Genomic DNA, 15708 nt, shown 5'->3' on the forward strand with positions numbered 1-15708 from the left:
AATTTCTCTAGGCCTCAGATTTATCATCTTTTATTGGTCTGTTGAGATAATCATGCACTCATAATTGAAATGCCTCATGCTATAGCTAGTGCCTGGCAGCATTCATCACAGTGCAGGGAAACACTTCACGTTCATTTTCTCTGCCTCCCTCCCTCCCTCCCTCCCTCCCTCCCTCCCTCCCTCCTCCCCCCTCCCTCCCTCTTTCCTTCTCTTCCCTCTCTCCCTATCTCTCCCTCTACCTCTTCTCCCCCTCCCTCCATCTATCCCTCTGCCTCTCTCTTTGGGTTTTTTGAGATAGGGGTTCTCTGTGTAGCCTTGGCTGTCCTGGATTTGCTTTGTGTAGACTAGGATGGCCTGGAATTCAGAGATTTGCCTGCCCCTGCCTCCCCGAGTGCTGGGATCACAAGTGTGTGCTACCACACCCATCTTCCTTCTCTCATTTTTATTATTTTTTTCCTGGGATACTCTTCTTTCTTTTCTGACAGCTGCTGTCAGGAGTCCTGTGAGTTCTCTGTGTTAAGAGCCTCCTGTAATCCAGACATAAGAGAGGAACTGGAGCATGGGTGTGGCTCTGCCTTCCCTGCCCCTCTGTAGCTCCGCTGTGGTTGAGCATTCTCTGTACATGCGTGCCCTACTACACACATTGCCATGAGCCTGATGACCTGAGACATATCTCATCTGTAGGTCTTGGTACCAGCACACCATTCTTGGCTTCCAGTAATGCTTGCTGTCTTAGATTCTTTATACCTTCCACTGCTCTTGAAGATGTCTATAAAATGTTGTGTGTAGGAAGTAATTAATAGATATGATCAGATCTCAAAAAGCTCTCGTACAGATGAGTGTAAGTAAAGGTGTGGATCGATATAAAATGGTGTAGTCACTCTGGAAAATGGTTTTGGTGTTCCTTCAGGATGTTAAGCCTGAGTTACCATGTGATGCAGTAATTTAATTCTTTGGTATAAAACTAAGACAGATGGAACCATGCACAGATAAAACTTATGCAAAAATGTCCATTGTAGTATTAATCCATAAATACCCAGAAAGGACCTAAGTGTCTATCAGGTGATGAATAGATAAACAAAATATTGTGGATAGTCACAATATTGCTGAATAAATACGGATAAAATGCTGATATCTGATAAGGTATGAATTAGCCTAGAAAATATATTAAGTGAAGGAGTCAGTCACATATGATCACAGAATGAATGATTCTATTTATGTCCAGAGCCTATCAATCCAGAGAGAGGGAGGAGGTTGGTGGTTGCCAAGGGTTAAGGGGAAAAGGGAATGGGGAGTTAATTGCTAGTGGGCATGAGTTTCTTTTTGATGTGATAAAAATGTTAGACTGTGGTGATAGAGTTCAGATCTCAAATGCTAAAGATTCTTGAGATGTGTATTTTAAAGGGGATGATTTTATTGTGTAAATTATATCCCATTAAAGCTTCTCTGAATTAAAGAAGTAGAAAGTGGAAAAGGTGGTTACATCACAAAAGCTGACTCTGGCTCTGTGGTCTCTCAGCTGCCTTCCTGGCCATGCTGAGAGTAGCCATAGGTACTCTTCGTTCATTCTTTGCTCAAGGAGGTGGCAATTGTGACATCCAGGAGTGCAGTGTGCCTTTCAGATGTAAGCTTCTTCATGTGGAAAGTGACTGACAAGGCTTCATGAGCAGGTCTGGGCTCTTCTACATTAGAGTGACAGGCAGAGGCTGCTGCCTGTAAGATCAGATTGCCTCTATCCAAAGGCTTTTCAAATCACCAACTTCAAGCTGTACAAAATCAAAAAATGGTGGGAGTAGTTACTGTGGATGTAGCAAAAAAAGAACAGTGCTTTTGATTTTTTGTTTTGTTTTTTATTTTATTTTATGTGCATTGATATAAGGGTGTCAGATCCCTTGGAACTGGAATCACAGATACTTGTAAGCTGCCATTTGGGTGCTGGGAATTGAACACGGGTCCTTTGGAAGGTCAGACAGTGCTCTTAACCACTGAGCCATATCTCCAGCCCCCAGTGCTTTTGTTTTTAAATTGTATTTTTCCTGAAGTTGATCTTCTGTTTGTTTATTTAGCCAAAAGAAGACACAGAGAACCTCACTTCTCTTTGAAGAGGATGCTGATAGTGGAAGCTCTCTGTTTGGCCTTCCTCCTGAGTCTGCTCCTCCTGCAGCAATGGTATTCATTTTCTTAGACCCAGAAAATGCCTGTAAGACTGTGCTAATGAGTAGAGATGCTGTTATCTTGTCAGATCTGAAAACCCATCCTTGGCGTTGCTGTGACAAAACATTTAGCATAAAGGAGGAAAATCTCATTTTGGCTCGTGTTTTCAGGGTCAGTCCTTAGTCCTTGGTTTGGTGGTTCTGGACCTGTGCCAAGGCAGAACAACAGGTAAATAGAGGCAACTCAGTTCATGGTGGACAGGAGGCTGCTAGAGGGACAAGGTACATAGGAAGGCAAGATGTAGCTCTCAAGGACATTCCCCAGTGGTGTCCTATGACCTAAAGTAATGCCCTCTGTCCTAAAGTTGCCAGAACCTCCCCGAACAGCACTGCTAGCAGGTGCAAGCCCTCCACAGCAGGCCCTTGGGCATGCTTCATCTCTCCGTCCTCAGAGTCAATGTGTTTGCTTTGTTTTCTTTAATCGTGTATTGCCTGTTGTCTTCTGCATCCTTGTGAACTTCCATCGTCTTTGATTTCAAGTTGAATCAGTTTTGCACTCTAAGGATTTCTTCCTGGTGATAACTATAAATTCTCTTACCCTAATTTTCTTTTGTATGTTTTCAGTTATAGTGTTGTGCTTTCCTAGTTTCCCATATCAGCCTTTCCTATGTGGTTAGGCATTGCTTTCTCATAGCCTGTAGGCTGTGGGCAGTTCCAGTCTGGTTGTAAAACCTCCCTTTCTTACTCTAATCCCCTGCCTTCCAAAGTAGGGATTGATGAGCTGAGCTGAAGCCCTTGCAAACTGGAGCTATCACTCTGTGTGAAGAAACACTGTGCTTGATCATATAGTGCGTGATGCTTTTAGACAAATGAACAAGTAGATGAGGAGTGAGGTAAAGAAAGGACCAGGTGAAGAGAGAAATACTATGTTTATTCAAAGAAGCACCTGAAGAGAGCAGAAGGACCTTGGTGACATTTGCATCTGGGACTTTCTGTAAACATGGAGGTAGTCAGAGGAACCCAGGGTGTGGCCTGTGAGAGCGGGAATTATGTTAAGGAATGGCAAGCCAAGAGAAGCTGCAGACAAGGAGAAGGGCACAGTGGGCTGCTCATTGCTGTGGCTTAGCGACGAGCACAGCTTTGGAGTGGCAGCCACTGAGTGTTGCCTTATAGGTGAGGGAGAAGAGGAGACTTGTTAGTGTCCTGGTGGCAGTATCCAACAAGGTGTCAGGTGCTATGATCACAAGTCGGAAGGAATCCTGTTATGTCGATCATGAGGCCACTGTTACCATCCTATCTGCCCTTCCTTCACTCTACTTCGCTCATTCCTGAAAGGACTGGTTTTGGCTGGCTTTATACATTGCCATGCTGTTCAGGCATGTTTTGAGTCATTGTGAATGCCATCTTTTCTTCTCTTGTTAGACAAAGGAGAGCATCCCCAAAGTGCCATCGTTGTTTAGTGATGAGGAGGAAAATGAGGTTCCATTGGCTGTGAAACCTGTGGATGAGAAGGTTGATAATGCCAAAGTGTCTCGAGAAGCAGTGACTGCTGACATGGCCAAAGTGTCCCGAGAAGCGGGGACTGCTGACGTGGCCAAAGTGTCCCGAGAAGCGGGGACTGCTGACGTGGCCAAAGTGTCCCGAGAAGCGGGGACTGCTGACGTGGCCAAAGTGGCCAAGAAGGTAAGCTGTATCTTTGGTTTTCTGATCCGTTTGTAATATATATACTTTTCTACATTTTCCAACACCTAGAGGTTTTTTTTGTATAAATAAATGTTTTTGTAGAAAGGCTGGGAAACACTGAGTATGGTAAGAAAATAGCCTGTGCACCTGCTGTTTGGGGAATCCTCGTCCAGATTTATTTTATAGCTGAATTCCTGTACACAGTGAAATGAAAATCTCCTGTTTACTTGAGTGTCAGGTGGGACCACAGAACACTTGGTCTTCTGCAGAGTAGTCTTCCTCGTATCACTTTTCATGTTGACTTGCTCTGTACAGTTTCTTATTTGCTTCTCACAGAAGTTCCTGGTTTGGTTCTGTCATCCTCACCTCTGAGCTCAGAGTCACTGTCATGAGGTTAGGTTGCCATTCTTTTACTTCTGTTGATGTCGACTAAATGTGAGCAAAGTGAACTGGTTTTTCTCTAAACATTAACTTTCTGTTCTGCTGGGTGTTTGTGTCTTTTTGGGAGCCTTCAGCTATGCTGCTGCCTGTGACAGGGATTACTGTCAGCAGTTGCTCTCTGTCTATTCAGCGTAACTTGTTTCCTAGCTCTTTGTACTCTGTAGATCCAGCTGCTCAGGCTTAGTTTTGCCAGGGCCTGTGTGAAGAACATTTTATTTACTTTTGCCACAGACGGCCCTTATAGCTACAGCGAGACTCACGTGTACCCGAGTCCCTCTGATCTTCTCCTAGTGGCTGCATGTGGCCCTGAATTACTTTGTCACAGCCCTTTCTACCCTTGACTCAGACTGCCCTGTCCCTCAGTCAGGTGTGCACTCCTGGAGGATTAGGTGTATTTGCTTCCTTTTTTACCCATAAGCACTTGGCATATTGTCTTTCACATAGTAGGTACTACTTCCTGTATTATCACTTCTCTAATGCTTTTCCACTCTGAAGGTTGGGATGCACTCTACAGTTAAAGGGGTGTTAAACTGAAAACCATTTTTCTTTCTTAGAGATACCTATAATAATAGTAATTGTTTTGACTAGTAGTATCTGATACTATTGAATGGATTAATGTTGCATTTTTAGTGTTAAGTTAGAAATTGTGTGTGCATGAAAAATGTAAATTTTTAAGTATGCAAGTTTTGGTGGTTAAATTTCCCTCTAGGAAGTCAGGTGTGGTGGCTCATGCCTTTAATCCCAGCATTCATGGAGGCAGAGGCAGGAGGATCTCTGTGAGGTCAAGGCCAGCTTGGTCTACAAAGTGAGTCCAGAACAGCCAAGGCTTCATAGAGAAACAATGTCTCAAAAACAAAAACAAAAACAAAAAACAAAAAAACAAACAAAAAATCCTTCTGGGTCTTATGTATTAAAAATACATTATAATTTAGAAATCCTTTCTAGTAAATAAGCAACCTATGTACATCAGGGTTATAACCACCCTCTCATTTTGTAAGAGGAAGAGGGGCCTCTGACTTAACAGGATTGGAAAAATTATCTTTAACTGTGATTGCCTGTACAAGCCTCTTGATGACTGTAATAGTTCATCACAGGGTGGTCTATGTGATAAGCTGTGTTGCATTGAGTCATGTTAATGTGGCAGTTACTGAATTAATGATGAACTTGTGATGGCCCACGGTAGGATTTTAATTTCTAGTTATTTTCTTATTTCTGTTTGTAGGAAGGACTTTCGACTGCTTCTCATCAGGAAGAAGTTGAGCCTTCTGATTTATTTTCTTCTTCATCTCCGTTGGACAAAGGAACCAAGGGCAGAACCAAAACTGTCCTTAGTTTGTTTGATGAGGACGAGGATAAAGTGGAAGATCAGAGCAACACGTATGCGCCACAGGATGGACTGGAGAAGGTGAGCACAGAGCAGTAAGTGTTTAAGTGCCTACAAGAGATAAAGAATTGCTTCTTGCGTCTTCTGAGGTGTACAGACCTTGTTGCTCGAGAAACTTGTCTATTTATAAGAGTAAGCAGTAGAAAAGCAGAGTTATGGCAGGTGTGTGTATTTCAGTTATGGTAGCTTTCAGTTTTAGAAATACTAGTGGTAGAAGGGTCTTTCATATTTATCAGCTATCAGCAAGCCTTTTCTCTAAAGGTCTGTATGAAAAACTGTGTTAGTTTTGAAGGCCATATGGGTTTTCTTGTGCTTGCTCATCTGCCATTGGTCTTGGATCTGTGTGATGGTCTCACTGCACAAAGATGCTTCTTTGATTAGAAGTGAGAGCTACACTCATCTGTGGGTGTAAGAGTAAATATTTAGAATATAGTTTAAAATTGTTTGAGTTTGGGTAAATGTCAGTGGTAGCTTCTCCTCTAGGACCTGTGGTCTCTCTAGCCATAGGTATTGGGCTAGGTGTACAGGGCCAGACACACCTTTCCCCATATTGAGTGGGCCTTCAGTTCAGTTCGATAGCTGTTGGTTACAGCCAGAATAAAAGTGCTACTGTTACACCATTAGGGAGGTCTTGCTGGGCTATCGTTGTTATGGTTTGTAGGCTTTACAGCTAGTTAGGACTACTGATTTACTCTCTCCCTCGGCAGCTTGCATAGCCCCTTCCAGTAGTATGAGAGGCAGTCATGAGGGAAGGAGGCTTCCAGGCCAGTTCTAGCTAAGTTCTTCCAAGCCCGTGTCTGTAGTATGTGATGTCTCTGCAGCAGGGTCTTTCTAACCTTCACATTCTTGGAGGCGATCAAGGACAGTGGCAACAACCTATGTTGTTTGGGGGTGTCTCTTGGACTCCACCCCCCAATGGGAAGGGAAGTTTCTTATATTTGGATGCCATTTTAAAAACAAAATCCCAAACATTCTATTTTACCAGTAAAGATTCAGGAGCCAGATGCTGGGGTAGAAACCTGTTAGTTCAGAGAGGCAGAGAGAGCACCCAGCTGACCTTCAGCTGATGTCACGGAAAGAAAAAGACCTTTCTCTTCCATGTTGTCTCGAAAACCCTCTAACTCAGTGTTCCTCCTCTCTGTTTACTTATGTTCACTCTCTTTCAACAAGCTGCTTGCTCCACCTCTTGATGTATAGTTAACGTTATTCAGCCCTTGGGTTAAAGGTGTGTGCTAGGGCTGACCACACAAGAAACAGGCTTTTCCAGTCCACAATCTTAGGGTTCACAATGGGATCAAATACCCTGCAACATTTGGAACTGGGGTTTTTGTTAGATAGTTTATGGTTCTTGTGGGGAACATTTTTCACCCCATGTGTATAACTCCATTTAAATTATACATACATATATACATGTATACACACACACAAATAGGTGTTTTTAAGTAACCTTATAGAGTTTCCCTATGGCTTTTCCAAACATCTTTAGCATTATTTATTCTTCTTCATTCCTCACTCTCCCTCTGTATTTCCCTCATTACTTTCGAGATTTCATCTTACCTCAGCCAGAATGGCTAAGATCAAGAAAACAACGGACAACAAGTGCTAGAGCCTAAATGGGGCAATGGAACCCTCATCACTGCTGGTGGGACTGCAGATTGGTACAGCTACTCTGGAAATGAGTGTGGAGAATTTTCAAAAAATTAAAAGTAGAGTCGAGTATGGTGGTGCATGCCTGTAATCTCAGCATTTGAGGAGGCAGAGGCAGATGAATCTCTGTGAGTTTGAGGCCAGTCTGGTCTACAAAGTGAGTCCAGGCCCACCAAGGCTATACAGAGAAACCCTGTCTCAAAACAAACACAAAACAACAATAAAAACAACAACAACAACAAGCTTTGATCTATCATATGATTCAGTTACACAGATCCTTGGAATATGTCCAGTGACTTGACTTCCTGTTCCACAGACACTTACTTAGCCATGATCATTGCTGCTCTATTCACAATAGCTTAAAAAAAAGTGAAAACAACCTAAATGTCTTTCAACTCATGACTGAATAATGAAAATATACATATATACAATGGAATGTCATTCAGTTGGAACCAAAATAAAAGCATAAAGTTTAAATAAAATGGATGGAACTGGACAGTAGCATACTGAGTGAACTCACCCAGACTAGAAAGACAAACATTCCTATGTATTTCACTGATGAAAATAGTGGCCTTGTTCTGTGGAAGTGGGAGGAGAGAGCCGACTGTCCCCTTCACATGCTGGCCAGTCTGTCTTGCCAACTGTGGCTCAGGCTTCAGTGAGAGACCTGTCTTGAAGAAGGTAGCGTGACTGAGGACCTTGGCTTGGCTTCTTCCCACACGAGTGCTTGTGTGTACACTACTCAAGTGTGGAGAGAAAGCTCATTAATAGCCAGGCAGGATGGTGTACACCTTTAATCCCAGCACGCTGGAGGCAGAGGCCGGGTGGATCACTATGAGCTTGAGGCCAGCCTGGGGCTGAGCAGAGAGGGTGGGCAGTAAAGTACATGACCCTTGATTGATTGGCTCTCTTTGAGGGGTGAGTGAGATACAAGTATAGATCTTTAGATTGTGATGGTTTCACAACTGAATATGCCGAAAGAAATCAATGACTTATCTTAACAAATTAAAAAAAAAAAAACATAGGTTGTAAGCCTGTTGGTTGCAGTGCTCTTTTTTGTATATGGTTGTGTGTGCGCAAGTAGAAATCCATGCTTCTGTGAATGTGTGTGGAGGCTGGGATTTTCAGCTGTCACTATTGCTTTCTTCACTATTTTTTGAGTCAGTGTCTCACTAAACCTGGAGCTCACTGACTGTTGTAGGTCCCACCTGTAGTGCTGGGGCTATCAGTGTGTGCTGCCATCCATTCCCAGGTGTGTTACGTGGATGGCAGGACTCAGGTCTTACCTCTAGTGCTGGGCTGTCGGTGTGTGCTGCCATGCCCAGGTGTGTTACGTGGACAGCAGGACTTGTGTCCCACCTGTAGTGCTGGGGCTGGCGGTGTGTGCTGCCATGCCCAGGTGTGTTACGTGGACAGCAGGACTCGTGTCCCGCCTGTAGTGCTGGGGCTGTCGGTGTGTGCTGCCATGCCCAGGTGTGTTACGTGGACGGCAGGACTCGGGTCCTCATGTTTGTGTAACAGACAGTTTACCCACTGAGCCGTCTCTCCTGCCCTCCTTCTCTTTTTACCAAGCCACAGAAATTGTTGATAGTAATTTCTACATTTTCCTCCTAAATGAAATAGAGACTCAGTATAGTTTGGCTTCCCCTTCAGTCCTTATGGAGCCAATGCATGCAGACTGAGTTCTTTTTTGGTGGAGGGGGTGGGGTGGAGATAATGAAAAGTTCAGGTACTGCATGAAGGCTGAAAGATTATAAATGTTGTCTGTATTTACAGATTTATTCACCACCATTTTCAATTTGTTTACACCCACTGTTTTGGTAGCTGTATATTATCCTCTTGTGCCCCTCTCCTGCTGATCGGCACGTAGGCTGTGGCCAGACGTTCACCAGGGGCGTCTTTGTTGTGTCTGTTTTGATCTTGTCTTTTGCCCAGGGTCTCAAAACCAATGGCCGCCCTAAGAGCACGGGAGTCTTCCAGGATGAGGAGCTGCTTTTCAGCCACAAGCTGCAGAAGGACAATGACCCAGATGTTGACCTTTTTGCTGGCACCAAAAAGACCAGGGTTAGTTCCCACCGATCCCCACCATGTTAGAGATTGTGTGGGTCACCTAGCTGTGTGTTGCTTTACTTTTGGATTTGTAATCTGAGTGTAATCTCTTGCAGCTGTCAGTGCCAAGTGGTGGGAGCCTCTTCGGTGATGATGAAGATGATGATCTTTTCAGCTCGGCCAAGACTAAGCCTGTGGTACCAGCTCTTTATTCTCAGGCTTGGGGAATAAAGGAAACTAATATGCAGTTATAGATGAGAGAACACTGCCGGAGAATTGTAAGGCTTAGTAGTAAACGAATTAACAGATGACACGTGGAGCAGTATATGTAGGATCAGCTCCTCTCAGTTCCTAACACCGACGGATCCAGATGCTCTGATTGTTGTAGAAACGTGTTGATTTTTAAGGAGTTTATTTTAAAGAGTTTAAAGAGGTTATCCTTGCAATTAATGTGGACTGCATTTTTTGTGCCTTTTAGATGCAGATCTTTAAGCATTGACTTGTAGCCTGTGTGCGTTTTCCCCTGCTATACTAGGTTTTGTATAATTTTTTCCTCTTTATTGCAGAAGGGACTCCTATGTAAGTCACATTCTTTTTCTCCTCAAGAGCTTGTACTTGCCAGGGCATCCTCTGTCACTGAGCTGTATCCCAGCCATAGAGAAAGCACAGTGTTCAGGATGCTATTTCTGAAATGCTACCTATGAGTTGGTTAACCCTCATTTTACGATGGAATTTTGGACCCAGAGGCTGAGTTCCTTTTTTCATTATTATTTAAAACTTTAAAGATGCATGATAAACTTTTTTTTTCTTTTGAAGGTACCAGAAAAAAAGGGAACACTGAAAAAAGACCACTCTGTTTCTTTAAAGAATCAGAAACCTCCTGAATCTACTCAAGGTAGCAAAGAAAAAAGCATATGGAAAGCAGAAGCAGCACAGGTTAGGACTGATGGCCTTGAGGGTTCCAGCTCTTATCTGCGTCCCCAGACAGGCGGTTCCAGTGCACAGATTTGGGGTTACTCAGAACTCTTAGTTAAGGAGGAAATGACAGCCAGCACCTCCCCTTTCACTGTGTTCTTTTGTCCCACTTTTCTCCACACAAGAAACCTGAGATTCTGTATTTAATTGTTACTGTTTAGACCAAATTTCAAATTCAGTTTCCAACTTGATGTTAAGATGGGCTAAAGGGCTGTTCTACTAGTGCAGCCATTCCTCCCTCTGGGCTTCCTTGGAGTAGAATTCTAATACAAATGACATCTGATTTCTTGGTTCCTCCTCAGTGTCACTGCTGCAAGATGGTTGGTATGTGATCTTCCTTCTAGGAGTCCTGTCACTAAGACTGAGAGCGTCTCCACAGAGGAAGCCAGACCAATACTGATTGTCTTTGGGGATCCCACTGAGGCGCCCATGCCTGTGCTTGGAAAATGAGGCACTTTGTTAGCATAGCTCCTAACTGTCTGGAATCCAGATGTTTGTGTGTTTAGAACTCATGCGTCAGGTCATGGGAGAGCACATGTGCTTTATTTGCCGTGTTGGGTAACTCATCATGGCGTGTCTGACAAAACTACAGCTCTAATCTTACTCATCATCAGGGTCCCCTTTCCTCCATGCTTCTGACTTAGGGCAGCCTTCCCTCCTCATGCAGGGAGGCAGCAGGAAGCCGTGGCAGCGAGTGAAATGCTGTGAGGCTCCGGGGCAGGGACAGCTTTGCTCCATCACAGATTTACTTACAGATATGAGTGTAACTCGAAACAGTTTGTTTCTTGTTTCCTCAATGGATTTTTAACTGAATTTAATTTCACACAGGATTCTTCAGCTCTCCCTCCATTTAAAAGCAGAGAGCCATCCAGTCGGATCGGGAAAATACAAGTAATTATATTGGATCTGGAGTCTTCATTGCCTGCCTGAGGCACCTATAAAATTGTGGATTTTCAGTTTTTTCAGCTGCTACCACGCACTCTCTCTCCTCTCCCCTGCCAGCACCCTAGCCTCCATCCTTGCCTGGTTGTTGCTTCTTATGCGCTGCTCTTTAATGTTTTTTGATCCCAGTGATGGGCACGACTGTGTGCCCCACTGAGCCTGGATCAGGGGATTTCCCTACATTTCTATTCTCTTGTACGCTGCACTGTGTGCAACACAGATGTCGTATGTCACAGAAATGGTAATCTGCTGCTGTGTTTAAGAACAAGTACTGAGTTCCATTTTTCTTTTTTAGGCAAATTTAGCAATTAACCCAGCAGCCTTGCTGCCTACAGTGGCTCTGCAGACACCAGGAATAAAGCCTGTTTCTTGTGAATTAGCTTTTCCTTCATCTGAACCGGGAAGGAGCCACATTCAGGAAAGTGTGCCCACTCTGCCCGGGAGTGAGGAGGCTGGTGTGGGTTTCGATCTTCCAGCGCAGGCAGACACCTTACACAGTGCAAACAAGGTGATCCAATTGTCTCTGTTTTTCTTTTAACCAGATCGACCGGGCTGCTTCTTTCTAGACCAGTCAGCACAGTTGGTGTAGCCCAGCTTTACTCCACTGAAGGACACATCTCATCTTTCCTTAGCCCTTCCTCCCTTTGACCTCACTCAGATTTCTTATTTGTGCTTCTGCTTTTCCATCCCACTTCTGTTCTGGTGTTTCCACTCATCATCAAATACTTGCAGGCTGAACTGCAGCCCCACTAGGCCCTCCATCCCTAATCACGTGCTATGTACTGTTGCTGCCCACTGGCCCTGGTGCTTCTCCCAGAGAGCACTACGCAAACCTCGCTTCTTTGGTTTTCCCTGCTTCCTGTGACTTGAGCCCCCTTCTCTGGGCTCCTAAGCAGTTCCTGCTGTTGCAAAGAGTGTCCTATGGACTGTGAATGAACTCTTGGAAGTTTTTTCTATCTAGTCTCCTTCTCTCTGAAGTTTTAACAGGTATCCAAGTAGGCCACAGGACCCAGAGTGATGCATGTCCCTGAATGATAATTAACTTTTAGTGTTTTCTGTACTATAAAAAGAAAAACTACTCTTATTTTTGTTAGTTTTCAAGCTTAAGTTAGCCACTTCCCAATATTGTGGGTTTTTAAAAAAAGACTATCTTTAATTTATTCTCTGGCAAGTTCATGTATTACAAGTAATGTGTCTGGGTTATGCCTGCCCTCAGCTCAGGTTCCCATCTTTAGCACTCAAAAGCCTCCTAAAATCACATTTCTCTGAAGCAAGCAGACATAGTTAAGTATTTAGTCCAAAAAACATGCTTTTATATTTTAGAAAATATCAGAAATATTAAATTATAGTTATTAAGAGATCCCTGTTCTGAGGCTGTATCAAAGGCTTTCGTATTCTACCTACGGTTTACATACAATGTCTAATTCTTGGATTGGTGTCTGTTAAACACCATCAGTTGCCTCCTTTTTTGTTTTGTTTTGTTTTGTTTTTTTCAAGACAGAGTTTCTCTGTATAGGCTTGGCTGTCCTGGAACTCACTCCATAAACCAGGCTGGCCTTGAACTCAGAGATCTGCCTGCTTCTGCCTCCCGAGTGCTGGGATTAAAGGTGTGCACCACCACTGCCCAGCTCTTCTCTTTGTTGTTTCATATTTCCTTGCTCTAGATCCTGCTAAAGCTGGTGTCAGAAATTCTCTGAGTTTTTGTTTTTGTTGATAAGATGGCTGACTTTGAATGAAGGCTGAGGAGGTGCTGGGGTTATGGCATATATTTTGAGTCACAGAATACCAGCATACCCACTTTTTGGGGTTTGAGCAACATTGAAGCTTTTTATAGGCAACTATCCTCACAAAATTAGAAAACAGGAGTGGGAGGTGGCTCAAGTGGTGAAGAGCACTGTCTGCTGTTTCAGCGGACCTGGCTTCAATTGCCACCACCCACAGCTGCTCACAGTTGTCAGTGCCAGGAGATTGATGCCTCCTCAGGCATGGCACACACATGGCATGCAGGCATATATACAGGCAGAACACCAATACACATAACTAAACTAAAATGTATTTTGAAAAAGAAAAACACCTTAGAAAAGAGAATACTAAATGGGTAAGAAAGATTAAGCCCTGGAGTGGTAAGAACTGGCTAACTCCTTTCTAGAAACCACAAAACAACCTTTTCTTTCCCTTAGGTCAGAGTTTCTCAACCTGTGCTTTGTGAGGCCCTTCAGGGTCACATATCAGATACCCTGCATAGTAGATATTTACGTTATGATTCATAACAGGAACAATGAAATAATTATGGCTGGGGTCACCAAACATGAACAACTGTATTAAAGGGTCACAGCATTAGGAAGGTTGAGAGCCACTGCCTTAGGTGATATCCTAATTGAAGTAAGCCAAATAGCTTTACAGTATTTTGAAGTACTGAGTCTTTGCTATGTTCACCTCAACTATTTTTCCATCTGATCATGGTGTGTATGTTTGTTTGCCATTGCAGAGTCGTGTTAAAGTGAGAGGAAAGCGTAGACCACAGACTCGTGCTGCTAGGCGGTTGGCTGCCCAGGAGTCCAGTGAGGGTGAGGACCTGAGTGTCGCACAGTTGGCCAGTAGTTCCATCTTACCAAATGGCCATCAACCTCCTCTGCAGCCCATGATGGCCAGTGGAGAGATCAGCTCTGAGAAAGCCATGGCCCCAGCTGCTCCACCATGGGAACGCGGTCCTGTGTTGTCCGCGGTGGACAGCAGCTTCTTTGTGACGTCTCCACCTCAGACTGGAATCGAGCCAGACCTGTTTGATTCTGGGGACATCTTTTCCAAGAGTGTAGGACCACAGTCCATGGAGGGCACCACAGTCCTGGCAGTAGAGACCGCAGCCCACCTGTCAGGAGGGCGTACGGAGAAGAGCCTTGTGTTTCCTGATCTCAGTGAGGCCAGCAGTGCCGATGATCTCTTCCAGTCTGTCAGGCCAAGACCAACAAAGAAAAGAAACCCTTTCCCCCTCCTTGAAGATGAGGATGATCTGTTTGCAGATCAGAAAGGCAAAAAGAGTGAGTTGAAATCTGACAGCCATCAGGACATCATGTCAAAAACGCAAGACATTTTTGAGGTAACAAAAATATTTCATGTTAGAGCCTTTAAGGAAAATAGCTGATTGGCCATTTTCTTGAACTATAGATTATGCTGTGTGTTTTGTGCAGGTCTGCCATCTACTTGCTTATTTACCATAATTAGATCTCTTAATAACCCTGAAATTACTTGAAGTGGTTTGTTTCACCCGGGGGTGGTTCTTGTTGCCTTTAATCTTTGTTATAAGCCTTGAATTATCTAAAAAATGCTAGCGTAGTCCTGAGGATAAAGCCTAAAACCCTGTACATGTTAGGCAAATGCTGAGCCACAGCATAAATTCTGGGTCTTGACTTTTATAGTATAGTATTGTATAGTGCAATATTATGTGTGTGTGCACATATTATTTTCATTTGCTATTTGAAAATATTTTTAGGATGGTTCTGCTGCCAGCTTTGCTTGGCATGTCATTCTGTGACATGCATGAACTCTATCAGTGCAGCTTGTGTGTTTAAGCCCTGGTTCTGGTTGGGACTCTTTTTTTAGCAGAGTTCTGACACTAAGGCTTTCGTGGCAGTTGTTCAAATGTTTAGTGAGCATAGTAGCCCCAGGGCTAGCAGGAGATCTAGGACATGTTCTGTTCTCTGACATTGCAAGGAGGGGAGTGAGAGCCAAACAAAGCAGCAGGCAGTTAGATGGCACTCTTGGGAGAGTGGCCAGTGGCAGTGGGACGTTGGTTTCCAGTCCACCCTCAGAGGCCTCACTGCAGCACTGCCACTTGAGTTGTGACTGGAAAGATGATGAAGACAATGATGCAGAGACCTGGAGTCGTGTCTTCCAGCCCTTGCGAGGTCTGGGCTTGACACTGCACTTCTAGAAATTATTCAACTATTTTTTGTTTTCAAAATGCTTGTATTTACAAAAAAAAATTGTTTTTGGCCTCGACCAGGATGATATATTTGCTACAGAAGCAATTAAACCTTTTCCAAAAAAAAGAGAGAAGGAGAGAACATTGGAACCCAACTTATTTGATGATAATATTGATATCTTTGCTGACTTAACTGTAAAACCCAAAGAAAAGCCCAAGAAGAAAGTGGAAGCCAAGTCTATGTTTGATGATGACACAGGTGAGTCCTGGTTTCTGGTCCCTTTTGCGAGTGCCCTTAGAGAGTGGCCCTGTTCACTGGCTGTTGTTCATGCGGGCCCTTTCCTGGACTTTGTCCCCTAGTGGTTTGCTTTGCTTTGCTGTGGAATCCTGGTTAGTCCTAAGGATGCAATAAGTGGATGGACTAGTTATTTTTGTGAGGCAGCCTGATGCTGAGTATCAAGGTTTAAGAAGGTGCCCAGCATTTGACCTGAAAGTAGAGCTTAACTTTAATC

General features: G+C 43.8%; 1 protein-coding gene across 2 annotated transcripts in view; it reads left to right on the top strand.

Annotated features, from left to right (window-relative positions):
• Positions 1-15708, top strand: part of Washc2c (WASH complex subunit 2C) — a 51023-nt gene that overhangs the window by 33435 nt on the left and 1880 nt on the right. For both annotated transcript variants that reach the window (XM_051155148.1, XM_051155147.1), the window contains exons 20-29: positions 2067-2169; positions 3576-3728; positions 5500-5682; positions 9244-9372; positions 9474-9554; positions 10174-10293; positions 11161-11223; positions 11570-11782; positions 13763-14371; positions 15278-15455. In XM_051155148.1, coding sequence (XP_051011105.1) covers positions 2067-2169; positions 3576-3728; positions 5500-5682; positions 9244-9372; positions 9474-9554; positions 10174-10293; positions 11161-11223; positions 11570-11782; positions 13763-14371; positions 15278-15455 — 1832 coding nt within the window. The remainder of the gene's footprint in view (positions 1-2066; positions 2170-3575; positions 3729-5499; positions 5683-9243; positions 9373-9473; positions 9555-10173; positions 10294-11160; positions 11224-11569; positions 11783-13762; positions 14372-15277; positions 15456-15708) is intronic.

The sequence above is a fragment of the Acomys russatus genome, chromosome 13, assembly GCF_903995435.1.
Source record: "Acomys russatus chromosome 13, mAcoRus1.1, whole genome shotgun sequence".
Taxonomy (NCBI): domain Eukaryota; kingdom Metazoa; phylum Chordata; class Mammalia; order Rodentia; family Muridae; genus Acomys; species Acomys russatus.